The sequence below is a fragment of the Aedes albopictus genome, chromosome 2 (genome assembly GCF_035046485.1).
Source record: "Aedes albopictus strain Foshan chromosome 2, AalbF5, whole genome shotgun sequence".
Lineage (NCBI taxonomy): Eukaryota > Metazoa > Arthropoda > Insecta > Diptera > Culicidae > Aedes > Aedes albopictus.
Genome location: NC_085137.1, coordinates 383,473,058 through 383,491,122, shown reverse-complemented (window position 1 = coordinate 383,491,122; position 18,065 = coordinate 383,473,058). Strand labels below are relative to the sequence as shown.

At 38.0% G+C, this 18,065-nt stretch overlaps 1 protein-coding gene across 7 annotated transcripts in view; it reads left to right on the top strand.

Moving 5' to 3' along the window:
* Positions 1-15,852: 15,852 nt before the first annotated feature.
* The window catches only part of LOC109403225 (uncharacterized), a 96,494-nt gene continuing 94,281 nt past the window's right edge, over positions 15,853-18,065 (top strand). For 6 of the 7 annotated variants that reach the window (XM_029878905.2, XM_019675998.3, XM_019675995.3 and 3 more), the window contains exon 1: positions 15,853-16,147. In XM_029878905.2, coding sequence (XP_029734765.2) covers positions 15,943-16,147 — 205 coding nt within the window. In that variant the 5' untranslated portion in view covers positions 15,853-15,942. The remainder of the gene's footprint in view (positions 16,148-18,065) is intronic. The other variant, XM_019675999.3, reaches the window with a different exon arrangement.

Genomic DNA, 18,065 nt, shown 5'->3' with positions numbered 1-18,065 from the left:
AAGTTCTATATCGACTCAACTTATACGCTATCGTTATATTCTGATCCGTATAGATACAATACAGCTCTAAACAAGTGAGAGAGATGATAACCACTCAGAAAGAATAGAAAATGGAAATATAAATTGGGGCAGAAATCTAACCCGATAAACGCCTAAAAGTATGCATGGTTCTTGAAATTTCATGTAGTTATTTATTTATTTATTTATTTTTAACTTTAAATTTTGTAAGAGGGAAAAGCCCCTTTGAGTGATTTCCAAATTAATTTCATGTAGTTTCAACTGCAGTGTTCAACATTTCTCAAATTGAATATTCAAAAATAAATCAAGTGAAAAGTGCTTACTATGTGTAGCATAACCAAACGTTGAAATACTGTAGAAGTTAGATTTTACACAGATAATTATTTCTGCTAAAGTAATTTAATTTTTCATTCAATCCCCACAAACTCTCTTTACGTACTTACCATATGTAAAATTTTCAGAAATACACTAGTTAACAAAATAAAATGAAAGTCGTGAACTTCTGTCAATGACCAAAATTTTTGAAGCACAATTTAGTGCTGATTTCGAAACGGTGCTTTAAAAAATTTAAAGTAGAGCAGTTTTTAGCTCAATATCGAGTTTTACAACTTTTAAAATATGGAATTTACTAAAATTCAAATATCTTGCGATTTGTTCAACTAATTTCAAATCTTTTTCCATAAATTAAAAGCTGAATACAATACCATTTGATCATCTGAATGCAGGTTTTGCGTCAGAATGATGAAATTCAAGATATTGGCGAGTTTTAGGGACGATCTTCTTAAATTTTAGCCAAATTTCCAAAAATATATGAAGAAATGTATTTTTTTTTTCAATAAGAAAAAAAACAATCTAAAAATTCTTTCTCAATGTTTATTTGACATATCATATATAGGCAAGTAACAGTAAAAAATTCAGCTCAATCGGAGCATTGATTACGAAGAATGAGATGTTAGAAGTGAGCGACGTTGCTTAAAAATAGAACAAAAATCGATTTCAAATCATCAACCTTGTATGAAAAGTCGAAAAAAATTCCGCTCTACTGTTATTTTTTTCCTTCGCGTTTTCTAACGCAGGGCATGATTCTACACCAAAAATGATCATCAGCTTACCGAGTTCAAAAATGCTGTAAACTAGTGATATTGGAATATTGAACAATTTGTGGATTTTATGGTGTTATTCTGGGCACCATCAAAGTTACATCGAAAAGATAATGTGTCTTTCGGTTACATGAAAAATGATAGTAACCCAAAAACTCAAAAAGACTGAAATACATAAGGCTGAAATTACAAAAGGGTGAAATAATAATTCGACTATTTTTCATACGCCATCAATTCAAAAGAAGATCAACCAAAACTACCAAGTTCATGCTATGCATTATTGATGAGCGACATATTAACGATAATGCATTTCAAAAGAGAAAACCATCTTTAACCTACTAACGCCCAAGATATCTTACAATTGTAATTTTCATGAAAAAAATAATATCAACAATCAAGTTCCAATAAAATAAACATGATTTCACACAAAACAAATAAACATGGAAGTCTATGGTGAAGTTCAAAAAAATACCCAATGTAAATGTAAATTTCATTTTTTCCAGTAATAACTCTTAGATAGGCTATGAAATCATTCAAATCAATGTTTTGTTGCAGCATTAGCCTTTTCATCCAGAATTAGCGCAAATTAGGAAAAAAAAGTGTACGTTATATAGGAGCACAAAAAACGAAATGATTTTTCCGCCCAAACTCATATTTTTCATCATTGGTTTTGCGAATTTCACCGAAATAATTGTTTGGGATTAATTTCACGTCCATCAACACTAACGTAAAAATATTAAAATTTTCTCTGCTTCGATATAACGTGAACTTCGATATAACGTACAAAGAGAAAATCTCGAAAAAAAAGCTCATCTAATTTCACTCTCTAGCCTCTACCTTACTGTCTTCTCTGCCCTCTATCCTATGCTCTATCATAACCTTCAACCCTATCATCTGCCCTACCCTCTACCCTATCCTCTACCATTACCACTGTCTTATCCTTTACCGTACTCTCTACTCTAACCCTTCACCATAATCCCTATATTGTGCTTAATCGTATCGTCTACCCCACTCTCTACCCTAACACTTCCCCTACTCTCAACCCTACTCACCATCTTCCATATCTTCTACCCTACCCCCTACTCTCACCTTCTACTCCATCCTCTCTACCCTATCCTTCACCCAAACCCTCTACCCGACTGACTGCTCCACCCTACCCACTACCCTACCATCGACCCTGACCCTCTACCTTTTTACTCAACAAGCACGATCGATAGATACCCATCTTGGATATGGTCCGCCATCTTGTATTTCAAAATGGCGTTAAATGTTGATTTACAACTTCCACTCATCAAGTCCGATCGATAGATACCCATATTGCATGGTATTATAGCTCAAAATACCATTTCGTGGCTGCCATCTTGGATATGGTCCGCCATTTTGGATTTCAGAATGGCGTCGGATATTCATTTCTGAGTTCTACTTATGAAGCCCGATCGATAGATACCCATATTGCATAGTATCCGGAGCAGCATTGCCGATAAATAGCATACATTTTGGAGTTTTGGCCGCCATCTTGAATTCCAATACCCCTACTACCACCTCCACATCCTTAGGAATATTTGATTAAAATTTCTTGACGAATTCCAGAGTTATGCCGGAACATAAAACATATATACATACGTACATAGGTACAAATAGACAAACATACAAACATATAAACATACAAGCATTTAAACATACAATCATACATACATCGACTTTTGTTTGTATTTTTTGTATTGATTGACAACTCTGCCGAAGAAATAAACTATAAATTATTAATCATTGTCAAGATTTCAGGGAAATATTTTATTTTTCGCATTGAAAATGAGGCTAATTGACCGTGACAATATGTAATCTTTGCAGCATCATTTACGCCACCTAGTGAACCATTCACAAACTATATTGTACACTATGAGCAAGGAATGGATGTGGAGAACATCTTCTCTGAAGAAAGTATTCTAAAATTTTGCATAATTCTGGAGATACTCGCATCAGAAGGACTGTCCTATTTATAGGACGCTGGGCGTTCGGGGCATCTGTCCTATAAATAGAACGCTGGGCGAATATGGGTTGAGTAAACCTAGTAAAGCGAATATGGCTACACTGTTGCGAGAGTAAATCTCAATTGCTGCAGTTAGGTTGTTCTAAGATATCCCAAATAAATATTCGAATGATTTGTACAATTATTGCAAGGGCTCGTAGGTTACACTAGTTTACAGCATTTTTGAACTCGGTAAGCTGATGATCAGTTTTGGTGTAGAATCACCCTGAATTCAAAAACGCGAAGGAAAAAAATTACAGTAGAGCGGATTTTTTTTCGACTTTGATGATTTGAAATCGATTTTTGTTCTACAGGGGATAGACAAAATGATCGGGACAGACAAAATGTTCACTTTTCAAAAAATATTCAACTACCTAGCTGTAACTTTTTGAAAAGTGCATAAAATAAAAGTTCATCAATAAGTTGTGTATTAGTGGTCCAAATTTGGATAAGATCGGGCCATTCTCCAAAAAGTTATAAAGATTCATGAAAAAGGTAAAATTATCTAATAGCCAAATTTGAGCTGTTATATCTCCGGATTTAATGCACCAAATGAAATAAAATTTAGACCATTTATGATTCATGTAATGAGCTATGGAAAACCTTTGACTTTACTTAAAATTCTTAGCACGGAAGAAAATCATAACGATTAGATTATTTTTCTAATAAAACATCAAATAATCGAAAACTTCAACATCGTTTCAAAATTCAAGATGCAAATTAAAGTTCATTTAATTTCCCTCTAACTGACTTATACATAAATGTGTTTTGAGGGCAAGTTACAACATAGCCGCCAATAAATTGAAAAAGTAATGGAATGCATATAAACCTTTATCCAGCCAATATACATTTTCCACCTTCGGAAAAGCACAAAAATGGTCATAACTTTTTTTGTTTTTCGATGGATTTTGATGAAATTTTCACAACTTCCCGAAAAACTCTTCTAGTTTATGATGCCGGGGACATGGGTGCCTGGTCCACATGATTCCGGAGTTATACCGGATTGTCTTGGGGTACCAAAATTGGCCACATACTTAACGCAACGTATATCTCAAGATCCCGATGAGGTAGAAGTATAGTGTCTTCGGCGAATTTGTTCTGCAGGTTGAGAAATAACTGGCAACGGCGACTTTGGTTCGCGATTCGGCCGCTAGGTGGCACCAGGGTCAAAAATGTTCAAACCCTCATATCTCAGAAACCTGATAAGATAGAATGATGCTGTCTTCGGCAAAATCATCTGATAGTAAAGTCTTTGGTTTGAGATTTATCCGCTAGGTGGCGCATTGTGTCTGAAAAATTGAAACACGTCTATCACGATACCCTGATGAGGTACAAGCATGACGTTTTCAGCAAAGTGGTTCAGCATGCTAAGAACTATCTGGCAATGGCGTCTTTGGTTTGAGAATCGTCCGCTAGGTGGCGCCAGGGCCAAAAACCCTCAAACTTCTATATCTCAGAATCCTGATAAGATAGAATGATGCCGTCTTCAACAAAGTTCTTCAGCAAGCTAAAAACTGTCAGATAGTTGCGTCTTTGATTCGTGATTTAATCGCTAGGTGGCGTCTTGTGTATAATACTTAATCACGTGTATCTCGTTACTGTAATAAGCTAAAAGCATGGCGTTTTCTGTAAAATTGTTCGGCAGGTTGAGATCTATCCGGCAATGGTGACGCTATTGACACCAGCAATCAAAACATTCAAACAATTTTATCTCAAAAATCGGAAAACGTCCAGCAAATTGTTCCGAAAATTAAGAGGAAGTAAGACGTATCTGCTGTCCATGGTTTTGATATTATTCGATAGGTTCCGTCTAGAAAATATTTGTATGATCACTCTAATGAACAAGAAGTATTACATTTCCAGCATAGTTGTTCAGCAAGCTAAGCGCTATTTGGAAGGATAGTAAGTAGACGGTCGAGTACGGTGGTTCTTCTTCTTCTTCTTCATGGCTCGACGTCCCCACTGGGACTTGGCCTGCCTCGGCTTCAACTTAGTGTTCTTTGAGCACTTCCACAGTTTTTAATTGAAGGGCTTTCTTTGCCTACCATTGCATGAATTTGTATATTGTGAGACAAGTACAATGATACTCTATGCCCAGGGAGTCGAGAAAATTTTCCCGACCGGAACGGGAATCGAACCCGCCGTCTCCGAATTGGCGATCCATAGCCTTAACCACTAGGCTAACGGGAGACCCCGAGTACGGTGGTACAAGAGGCAATACTTAAGTTAACACCGTCTTTGACCCTCTGCAGACAAATTTTGTCACCCAACAATATTGCTTCGTTTTTTCTTCCGGGAATTTCTACAGGAACTCTTCCGAGTGTTTTTCTAGGCATTTCTCCACTGGGAATTCCTCAAGAACTTCCTCCAGGAATTTCTTCAGGAAGTCTTGAAGTTACTTCAGGAAATCCTCTAGGAAATCCTCCAGAAATTCTTGCGGAGATTCCTCCGGAAATTTCCCCAGGAATTCATCTCGGACTCCCTTCAGAAACTCCTTCAGCAATTTCTTCGGCATTTTCTGCAGGAATTCTTCTGGGAAACTTTCCATGAATTCCTTCGGACTTTTTTTCCAAGATTTTTTCCGGAAATTTCACTCAGAATTTCCCCAGGAATTCGTCCATGAGTGCCTCCGAGAATTCCTCCATGAACTTCTCCGGGAATTTCTTTTGGAATTCCTCCGGGATGTTCTATAGGAATTTCTCCAAAAATTTCTCTAGGAATTTCTCCGGGAAATTTTCCAGGGTTTTCTTCAGGAATATATCCGGGAATTTTCTAAGGAAAACTGTGGGTTCTTTTATTCAAGAAAATCATCTGGAAATTTCTCCAGGAATCTCTTCAGGAAGTCTTCTGTGATTTGTTTTCTCACAAAACCCTCGACAATTTCTCCCGGAATTCCTCCATTACGAATACCTCCGGGAATTTCTCCAGGAATTGTTTTGGGAATTTCTTCTGGAAATCTTCCAGAAAATCCTCCAGCAATTTGTTCAGGAATTCCTCCGGGGTCTCTTCTGATATTCCTTCAGCAATTTTTAAAGCAAATCTTCGGGATTTTCTCAGGAAATCCTCTGGGAATATCAGCAAGTATTCCTCTGAGAATCCCTCTAGAATTTCCTCCTGATATTCCTCAGGAAATTTCTTTATGAATTCTTCCGATAACTCCTCCAGCAATTCCTCTGGAAAATTCTTCAGGGAATCCTCCTTCCTGGGGGATTCCCCTCATGAAATTCCTGGAAGAATCTCTGGAGGAATCCCCGGGAGAATTCCTAGAGAAATACCCGAAAGAATTTCTGGAAATAATCCCGGAAAACGTCCTGGAGAAATTACTGAAAAAATCACCGGAGTAATTACTGATAGGAGACTTAGAAAAATTCCCGGAGAAATTCCTGGAGGAAGTCGTGAAGGAATTCCTAGTAGAATTCCAGGAAAAATTTTGGAAGGATTTCCTGAAGAAATTTCTAGTGGAATTTCTGGATAAATTCCAGGGAGAATTTCCAGAGGCATTCCCGGAGGAATTCCCGGGCAAATTCCAGGCGGAATTCCTGGAAAAAAAACAATGGAGGAATTGCTAGAGAAATTCCGTGAGGAATTCCTGGAGAAATTCTCAGAGGGTTTTCTGAAAAAAAAAATCACGGAAGACTTCCTGGAGAAATTCCCAGAGGATTTTTTTTTTTTTGAAAAAAAAAACCGGAAGTTTTCCTGAATAAATTCCTGGAGGAATTCCTGGAAAAATTTCTGGAGGATTTCCCGAACAATTTCTTGAAGAAATTTCCGAAGCAATTCCTGGCGGATTTACTGAAGAAATTCACGAAGGAATTCCTGGAGACATTCCCGGAGATATCCCTTATGGAACTCCTCGAAAAATTTTCCAGCCTAAAGAAACTCTTGAAAGAATTCCTGAGGAAAATCCCGGAGCATTTCATGGAGTAATTCCCGAAGGAACTCATGGAGGTATTCCTGGGAAAATTCTCCGGGGAAATCCGGAGAAATTCCTGAAGAACTCCTGGAGAAATTCCAAGAAGAATTCCTGGGGAAATTACCGAAGGAATTCCTGAAGGAATGTCCGCAAGAGTTCCTGATGTGGGTCCTAGAGGAAATCCTGGACAAATTTCCGGCAGTATTCCCGGAGACATTTCCAGAGGAATTCCTAGAGAATTTCCCGGAGAAAGTCCTGGAAAAAAATCCCGGAAGAATTCCTGTAGAAATTCTCGGAGACATTCCCGGAAGAAAAAAGGAAGCAATATTGTGGGGTGACAGTTATCTGCAGTGGTCAAAGACGGTGTAGCGAATAACCTAGCGAATAAATCACGAATCAAAGACTCAACTATCAGCCAGTTTTTAGCTGGCTGAAAAACTTTGTTGAAAACGGCATCATTCTATCTTATCAGGATTCTGAGATATAGAAGTTTGAGGATTTTTACCCTGGCGCCACCTAGCGGACGATTCTCAAACCAAAGACGCCATTGCCAGATAGTTCTTAACCTGTCGAACAACTTTGCTGAAAACGGCATGCTTGTACCTCATTGGGGTATCGAGATAGACATGTTTGAATTTTTCAGACACAACGCGCCACCTAGTGGATAAATCCTAAACCAAAGACTTTACTATCAGATAGCTCTGGGCTTGCTGAAGAATTTTGCCGAAGACAGCATCATTCTATCTTATCAGGTTTCTGAGATATGAGAGTTTGAACATCTTTGACCCTGGTGCCACCAAGCGGCCGAATCGCGGACCAAAGTCGCCGTTGCCAGTTAGTTCTTAACCTGCTGAACAAATTCGCCGAAGACACTATAGGGTGTCCCAGAAAGTATGGGCACAACTTTGTATAGCGAAAATACAATTATTTTCTCTACAAACAACAATTTTTATATTTTTGTATTGTTATTCAAGGTATTTTAATTGATACCTGTAAAGAGTTTGTACATTAAAAAGTGTTTTTGTATGCAGAATGTTTAAAATGGAAAAACATCTTTCAAAACTTCTTCACAAACTACTATTTTACGGATTGACCAAATATCCGAATTTGAAACATTTTTTTCAAATTTTTTTCACATGATATATTCGAAAACATGTTTCCTCAGATGGTTGATTGAAAGTTTTTATAAAAATATTTTTTGCCGGTGCGTACGGGTATTTCAAAATTTTGAGAAAACTGAAAAATTCGCCTTTTCTATATCTGGGTAAGACATGCCCACAGACATTCGAGTTTTTAAGCATGTTTTAACGAGAATAAAAATAATTCAATCTACACTTTATAAAGCTGAAGCATTTATTTTACTTATAGTGAAATTAAAATGTAATTTTTTGTATGTTGTGATATATATTCAGAAGCTTGTTTTCATCTATTAGAAAAACAAGTTTTCAAAAATATCGATTTTAGTGTTTAAATTCATTTTTCAGGTTCAAATGTATATGTTTTCGATTCAAACTAAGAATTGTATAATAGATACGCATGTAGAAATACACGGAAATATTTTTTGAAATTTTTATCGAGCTTAATTTCATGCGTAGGAAACAATTTATTAAGCGATGTTATTGAAAAATATAGCAATTTGTGCAGAAGCTTTAAAAGGTCTTTTAGGGAATGTTCTACCGCTTTCAAACGAAGTATTAAATGCAAATTTTAATGATTGGAATTTGATGTTAAAATATTAAGGCAGGATGTGTGAAAATAAGGTTTGTTCATGCATCCATTCCCAAATGGCAGAGCTGCAAAGCTGTGCCCATACTTTCTGGGAAACCCCAATATACTTCTACCTCATCGAGATCTTGAGATATACGTTGCGCAAAGTATGTGGCCAATTTTGGTACCCCAAGACAATCCGGAATAACTCCGGAACCATGTGGACCAGGCACCCATGTCCCCGGCATCAAAATCCATCGAAAAACAAAAAAGTTGTGACCATTTTTGTGCTTTTCCGAAGGTGAAAAATATACGTTGGCTGAATAAAGGTTAAAAATAAATCAATCTACAAAAAAATCGTGAAAAAATAAAATCGCTATAACTTTTTCTTTTGATTAAAATTTTAAGTTAGGTCGAATGTTTTTCAGAGTTCATTATATAAGTAATAAATGGTCAAAATTTCATTGCGATCGGTTCATTAAATCCGGAGATATAACAGCTCAAAGTTGACTGTCGAATAATTTTACCTTTTTCAAAAATTTTTATAACTTTGTAAAGAATGGCTCGATATTTTTCAAATTTGGACCATTGATACATTACTAGTTGATGAAGTTACAGTAAAAATTTGAGAATATTTGATGCACTTTTCGAAAAGTTACAGCTAGTTGAACATTTTTTGAAAAGTAAACATTATGCCTGTCCCGATCATTTTGTCTATCCCCTGTATTTTTAAGCAAAGTCGCTCACATCACACATCTCATTCTCCGTAATCAATGCTCCGATTGAGCTGATTTTTACTGTAACTCGCCTACATATAATATGTCAAATAAACGTTGTGAAAAAATTTTTAGATTGTTTTTTTTTCTTATTGAAAAAAATACATTTCTTCATGTAGGGTAATTTTCCAATTGTTGCACGGCTAAAAACTCGCCTATTCTTGCACAATCCATGTTATTCTTATGAGATGTGCAATAATTGGTGAATTTTTAGTCGTGCAACAATTGGGAAATTACCCTATTTTTTGAAATGTTGCTAAAATTTAAGGAGATTGTCCCAAAAACTCGCCAATATCTTGAACTTCATCAATCTGACGCAAAACCTTCATTCAGATGATCGAATGGTATTGTATCCGGCTTTTAATTTGTGGATAAAGATTTGAAATTGGTTGAACAAAACGCAAGATACTTGAATTTTAGTAAATTCCATATTTAAAAAAAAGTAAAACTCAAAAATTGCTCTACTTATAATTTTATGAAGCGCGGTTTCGAAATCAGCGCTAAATTGTACTTCAGCAATTCTGGTCGTTGACAGAAGTTCACGACTTTCGTTTTATTTTGTAAACTAGTGTTACAGTTGGGCAATAGTTCATAGCGAACAGCTGTAGATGTCAAGGACCGAACTCCAGGACAATTATGGACGACCCTGAATTTTGCAACAGTATACAGGGTGTTAGGTTCATGAGTGCAAACTTTTTAAGGGGTGATAGAGGACCATAAATGGTGAAAAAAATGGTTCTACGCATATGGTCAAATCTCAACCGTTTCGTAGTTATTGAACACCCCATGTTTTTAACTCTTATTGCCTTAACTGGCTATAACTTTGAAATGGTCAAACTTATCGCAGTTTTTTTTGCCCTTATTTGAAAGATTATTGAATTTTCTAACAAATGGCATCTTTGAGTCGATTGGTTTAGTTAAATAACTAAGTTTTCTAGAGCAAAATAGCTAAAAATAGCGTGTTTTAATTTGTTTATGTCAATTATCTTTGAAACATGCGTAATAAATTAAAATTCTTTCTTTGGCAAAGTTTTGGCCCTTGTTCTACTCTACAATTCGTTCTTTGACGCCAAACTTCTAACTCTTATCGTTTTCTTACAATTTTGATTTAAATGTGCGGCAAAGTGCGCAAAAAAGTGCTTACCATGATGATTGCAAATTTATGATCTAAAATGCGACATTTGAAAAAATTTCAAGAAAACGATAACAGATAGAAGTTTGATGTCAAAGAACGAATTGTAGAGTAGAACAAGGGCCAAAACTTTGCCAAAGAAAGAATTTTAAATTATTACGTATTTTTCAAAGATAATTGGCAAAAACAAATTAAAACACACAACTTTTAAGCTATTTGCTGTAGAAAACTTAGTTATTTAACTAAACCAATCGGTTCAAAGATGCCATTTGATAGAAAATTCAATAATCTTTCGAATAAGGGTAAAAAAACTGGGATAAGTTTGAACATTTCAAAGTTATAGCCAGTAAAAGCAATAAGAGTCAAAAACATGGGGTGTTCAATAACTACGAAACGGTTGAGATTTGACCATATGCGTAGAACAATTTTTTCACCATTTATGGTCCTCTATCACCCTTTAAAAAGTTTGCACTCAGGAACCTAACACCCTGTATAATAAATTGATAATGATATCTTTGAGTTTTCCAATAGGGGCGGTTACCATGTGTTTATTTATGCATCGTTACTTTGTAAAATGTATATGTATAACTACTGATACAAATGTAGACCTGAAGTTCTGCCTTTTGTAGTGCTTGGGTTGGTCTGGAATATCCCAAAACAATTTTGTAATGATTCGTACAATTCCAGGGGGAGCCGGGGCCCGTGGCGTAGTGGCTACACGTTCACTTCATAAGTGGATGATCATGGGTTCGATCCCAGCCCCGGCAATTGCAATTTTTCGTCAGTTGCTCTTCCCCCTCGAGAGCGGTTGACACCTGACCCTCTTCTGAGCATATACTCTTACGGACCCGGAAACTTGGATATCGGCTAAACGGCAAATCAAAATGGACCCCCAATCGGCCTGGAAAAGGAACAAGAATCACACATCAACATCCTCGTGCTCATCATTCTACCATGGACAGGGTAGAAAAGTGATAGTATCGCGACGGCAACCAGTTCGATATAGAATTAGAATAGAATACATTTAGGCGCTGTACAAAGTGTTAGTGCAGCCGCCAATTGGAATCGTCTTGAAATTCCGCTTCAACAGTGCATCAGAACTTCAAACGCACAAATCTCAAGAAGCAAGCTTCAAACAGCAGTGCGTTTTATTATTCTGTTCTTGCTCACTCGTAATAAGCTTAAAATAAGAAGTTCAGGTGTGCTGGTTTTGTTTACGAAGAGATTTGTGCTTTCAAGAGCGTGAGTAGGTGCCAAAGTCGGCCATTATGGCGGCCATTTTGGGATTCTAACAAGTCTGTCCTTAAAAGGATGAAGAACAATATTTAAAATAATCAAGAAATATTGCTTGTTTAGTTTAGTTCAGTAGTATTCCCTCAAATTGACATGAATACAAATATATTTTGAAAATAAGTCACAAAATATCCGGTAATTAATTGGAAAAAGTTACAGGATGCATGTTAAAAATATACCAATTTACTAAAATTTGTATATTAAATCAAATTGCTATAACTTTTTTATAAACAAATTTAAATTAAGTCATACGTTTTTCAAAGCTCATTATATAAGTCATGAATGTACAAATTCCATTGCATTCGGTTTATTCAATCCGAATAAATAACAGTTCAAAGATGGCTATCGGATAATTACGTCTTTTATTAGTATCTTTATAACTTCATGTAGAATAGCCCGATCTTTCCTATATTTGGATCATTGATAGACAACTATAATTGATCAACTTGCAGTAAAAATTTGCTATTTTTACGCACTTTCGAAAAGTTACACACTCTTAAAAAAAAAAAAGGAATTTACACGTGACGTAAACCATCAACGTACGTAAACATTTCATGACTGAATGGCAAAATTGACTCAATTTTACATCCATCATGTAAGTTCGAGTTGGTTGCACAAGATGCCAACAAACCTATCTGACCAGATGAGTAGAAACAGTTTTACATTTATCGTTTGTCTCACAACTCGGTGATACAGCCGAGAGGTATAGTACGTGCCTCTCAATCAGCGGACCAGAGTTCGAATTAAATTCATTATTTTACTTTCATATGTTTTATCTCTCGCTTCAGCTCTAGCGATTGCTAGCTCGACTTTATTTGTTGTGATAGAAGCACGGTTGCAAAAATTCCGAAGCTCCCAACGAACGTGAGTTTTTATTTTTGTCTTTTCACCACACCGCTTCTGACGTTGAAGCCCCTGTCCTTCACGGAGGCAATTGAAAAGAGAATTAAAATTCTCTCGTCGCTCACACTGGGGAGAAGGCGAGGTTCAAAATCAACATTTTTCCTGTGACCGGCACTCAAACGACAAAAATTCACCACGCTTGCTTATGGGCGAGTCGCATTCATGCGGCCGGTGTTGACATGAAGCATCCATCAGCGCAGAGTGTGTGTTGATGATGGTGCAGTCATTACTTCCACAAAGTAGTTGAATTTTTCTGCGTTCACTTTCAAGTATCTCACAGCGGAGCTGAAAATGAATGTCGAAAGCATTCATTTCTGCAGAAATTCATTCAATTGAATGAGATTTTTTCAACCCTGGATAGAAGGCGTAAATTTGTGTCAAACGGGCCGCTCCTTTTATGTGCATTAGCGTGGTTCAAAAAATCGGTTTTGCTCCACACCGCTTATTCGATTTGTAATCAGATTCTATGCCTTCTCCCAAAATTTGAGCTCATTTGGTTGAAAATTGAGACTGCACAAGCCCTTCAAAGTTTGTATGGGAATTACTATGGGAAAACGATGTTTTACATTCAATCTATCGTAGTATTTCCCCAAGTGCCCTACAGCGTTAGTTGACCCTTGGTACTGCTAGGTTACTCTATAATCTACAACTTTGCCGAAGACTGCATCCAAATCGCATGCTTCATTAATTAGTTACCGATTTTTATCCAGAATCGAAATCTTTACTCATGATGGTTGAACTAATCAATGGGCATCACTGCATTTAGCAGTGAAACATAGTAGCCATGATTTCAGTGTACTATCTTTGGCGCCACATGCAGCAATGTTGCCTGCTGGGAAGCTGGAGGATCATTGTTAAAGTTTGTCCAGTTGGATACAAATCGATAATTAATTAATGAGGCGTCCGATTTGAATGCGGTCTTCGGCAAAGTTGTAGCTGATAGTGTAGCCTAGGAGTACCAAGGGTCAACTAATCCTCTAGGGCACTTGTGGAAATGCTATGGTCGATGGATTGAAAAACATCGTTTTCCCATAGTAATTCCCATACAAACTTTGAAGGGCTTGTGCAGTCTCAATTTTCAACCAAATGAGCTCAAATTTTGGGAGACGGCATAGAATCTGGTTACGAATCGAATAAGCGGTGTGGAGCAAAACCGATTTTTTGAACCAGGCTAATGTGCATCCAAGTGAACTTAAATTTACATGATTTTTTCTAAGAGTGCAGCTAGTCGACCATTTCATAAAAAATGAAAATTTTGCCTTTCCCGAACATTTTGTCCATCCCCTGTAGAACTGATAATTGAAGATGTTAGAAATAAAGGGGTAAGTGACAAAAATACATTTTCGAGTAAATGAAGTTAAAAATTTTTCAGCGATTTTTTATGACGACAAAGTGCGTTGTGCCAGGAGGTGAACGCAAAATATTCTCCGTCCGTCAATTTTGTGTCTTTTCTACAATGTTAGTCAAAGCAATGGAATTTCACGCAGCCAGGGTTTACGTTTGACATGTTGGCCAATTCCGGAAGAAAACCTCAATTTCATTTGTACCCCAGTTTCAACGATCAAGAAAAAGTGAACTCTTTCAAGATTGATTGGATGTAGCGTTGCTGTTGACTATTTCTGGTCATTCAAGTGTTGGGGATTCAGCTGCAGTGTGCAAGATTCGAGGAGTATTCCTGGTACTGAGGATTTTGTGTTTCTGTGGTGAAATTTTCGCTGATTGAAGTTTATTCAGCTAAGTGTCTTTTATTTTATTTACATTATACAACGTCCATTTTATATTGCGGGGTTTACACACACACTGTGGGGTAGCCCAAGGGAGTTGAATGAACTGATGACCGGAATTAAGTTCGTGGAGTAGCCAGACTATTGTCATGAGATAGAAACTTTATGTTGACTACCGAAGGAATTCATGGAATTCAACTCACCCTGCTACAACAAAGCATCAGGTAGATAATTCCCTTCCGGAATTTTTCTGCAGCCATGGGTAATCCTTGCGCTGCTGGTGGGTACACATCATAATCATCATCATTAATAGTTTTTCAGTGATTTTTCATCCCGTACAAAATGTATGGAGTTTTAAAGTCAAATTTTCTCCGATTCATTGTAATTTTGCCAATCATCGCAAACAAATAAAAAAAAGTTCCTGAAAGTTTGGAATCTGAAGAAGTTTTCAATATGCTCAGCTTAAAATCGAAAAAATGATCACTTACGCCCCCTCAGACGCTGGGTCCCTCAATTGGTATTATGTTAATAGGAAAACCTACACAGAAAAAAATACGTAATTAAAATTCAGCGAGAAACCATGCACATAAAGGGAATGCTAGAGCTATTGCACTTTTACATGAATTATATATTTCCATCGTGTAAATTTCCGCCAACCATCGCGTAAACCATCATGGACTCCAACCGGTTACGTGACTATTAGCTAAATTTACACGGTTGTAACGTAATTTTACATGATATCCCATGTAAATATGCACTAACTCTAGCATTCCCTTTATGTGCATGATTTCTAGCTGAATTTTACATGAATATTTTTTTCTGTGTATTATTTTTAATTTAATCACACAAAGCATCAATTAAACTCTGAAGTGCTTAACAATTCAGAATCGTGTAATGTCCCAAACGGACTTCGAAATAATTTTACTCCGACCGTCGAGATACCGCCACCGTAGCCGGCATTTTGGCATATATCCAACTCCCGAAACATGACTTTTCGATCATAAACATCCACTTGCCTATAAATAAACGGAAACCGAAGACGCGCGCGCATCTGCCAAACCACATGAAGCGCCACTCCAATCCCGAAAACAGTCACGGGCGGGAAAGAGAAAAACTCCGAAAATTTTCCACCCACGTCCCTCACGCTTTCCACACCGGTCACGAGCGGACTCGGGAAAATTCGCACGAAACCGTGACAGGTCGTCGGCTCCGGCAGGGTCCTGCCTCGGGCCGGGTGTATTTTAAGCGAAAATTTTCAACCTTTTCGATCGCGGACCGCGCTCAGTTACGAGCGGACCTCTGACGGGAGCGGAACTTGAAAAAAGTCCCGCCCAACAGCCCAGAACAGAGATGATCTTCTCGCGGATCAGGAACTTAGTGTGGGCACCCAGTGCCTTGCTGTGCTGTCTGTTGGTTGTGAGTAGTTTATTAGTGAGCAATGTAGACTGTGCAAAAAAGGCTGCCCCGGCCGCCTCGGACGCCACGATCGAGGAAGTTTCGGCCAAACAGTTGGAACGGTTACTAGAGGATAAGGATTACGTCGCGGTGTATTGGTGTAAGTGTCGTGTGCGGAAGGGTCCTGGAAACCCGATTTGGAGGACTGTTTTGCTGACGGTCGTGAAAAGTGCCATAAAAGGAATAAAAATTCCTGGTGACAGTTGCAAACTAGGAAGTGAATGGTGATATCTGTGTTCAATGGTGTGAAACAGAACGTACAATGGAAACGACCGTAGCATTCAGTTTTTCCCCAAAACGAGAATATCCCAAAGAAGAAAAGGCATTGCGCAACCGGAATTATAGAGAGCTAAATTATTTTTAAAAATAATCGTGAAAAACCGAACGGTGAAGAGAAGAGAAGACTTACCGAGCGAATGAAACAGTGTGCAGAAAGTGAATGAATGGTGATTGGAAAGAAGAACAAGCAAATTGACATCTGGCAAGGTGGAAGAACCACTGCTGAACATCCAAAAGTGTTGATTGCCTTCAACGACTCCAACGTGTTCGCGCTAATGGACATGAACCTTGTCGCTTGCACTCAGTGGCCTGCCAACTGCAGTAATGTACTTCAAGTGAATTGCACAACTTGGAACAGCATCTAGAAAAATTGGGTTAAACCCACGGGTGGATCATTTCCCCAAAAACAGTACGGTATTCTTCCTTCGGATTTTTGCTTTCCGTACTTTTCCCATCTATCTACAGTTCATCTGTTCCCCGCCCGTCTAGTGGTTCCCTATCAATGCTACAGTATACTAGAACAAAGTGTTCAAAAATAAACCACCTTATGAAATTCAGGATACTGAAATAATTCGAAGCGACACACACGCACAACTCACGATAACGGTCAGGCAGTTGCCCGCGGCTGACCTGAGAGAGCACAACTTCTACGGCAGGCGACGTGGCCACGATTCGACATCCGACCGATCAACCGACCGCTCAGCTCTGGTGGTCGGTCGGTTGATCGTTCGTTTAGCCGTCGTCGTCCAAGCCTCTCATTACCAGCACACATTCAACTCTCCACCACGACACCATGCAAACACGCCAATACCTATAGGGAAAACAGCATTGGACGGTCCGTAACGGGAAACAGTCGGCGGGCGAAATTCTTAACTATTTTTCTCGGAAAACCAGATGCGACACCTACACGGGTGGTTTGTTTCGCGGGCTTTTTTTTCTCGTTTGCGTAAAGTGGGCGTTCGAAGCAGACACGCACCAAGTGACCATGGCGGTGAGGAAAAGCAGGTGGAACACGTACGACGGGAAACCGGCGCTCTGACAGCCGACGGTCCGGTAAGATTAATGTGCACCACGAGGGGTAATTTGGCCCGCGCGAAATTGGTCCCGGGTTGAAATCTTGACCGATATATAGTGGCGATCCCACGCACTAGACTGTTGGGACTCGAGAAACATGCATTTTCCAGGCTCGAATGTTGTTTTCTTAACTAGAACAAACCCATTTGTTCAATAGCAAGCAATCAGATTCAAGAATTATATGATGTTTCACATATTAATTACTTCTGAGTTATTGAAACGACAATTTCTCATTTCACTCGGGCCACGGAAATGAAAAGCGTGAGATTTTGAGTAATACATAGGGTATTGGTTCCCCCCAGATTTCTCCCGAAAGCATAAAAATTGAAGTTATTTTCAATAAATTCAATGAAAACTTTATCAATTACTAGCTGTCCCGGCAAACTTTGTCTTGCCAGGTTGAAGTGGTTTGACAACTGTGGAGGTCATTTTAGCACAGCACTCTAGATTGGTTTCATTTCGATCCTGTTGAATTTCTACTCGATTCATGAAAAATCATTACTTTCACAGATTTTCGTAACTTTTTATTACATATAAACACAGCCACCACGAATACGAATCGAACCGTGCAAGAGTCATGCTGATCAGTTCAGCCGTTCGTGACTTTTGTTGCCTCAAAGGGACTTCAAACTCATTTTTATATATATAGATTGCTTAAACTTTAA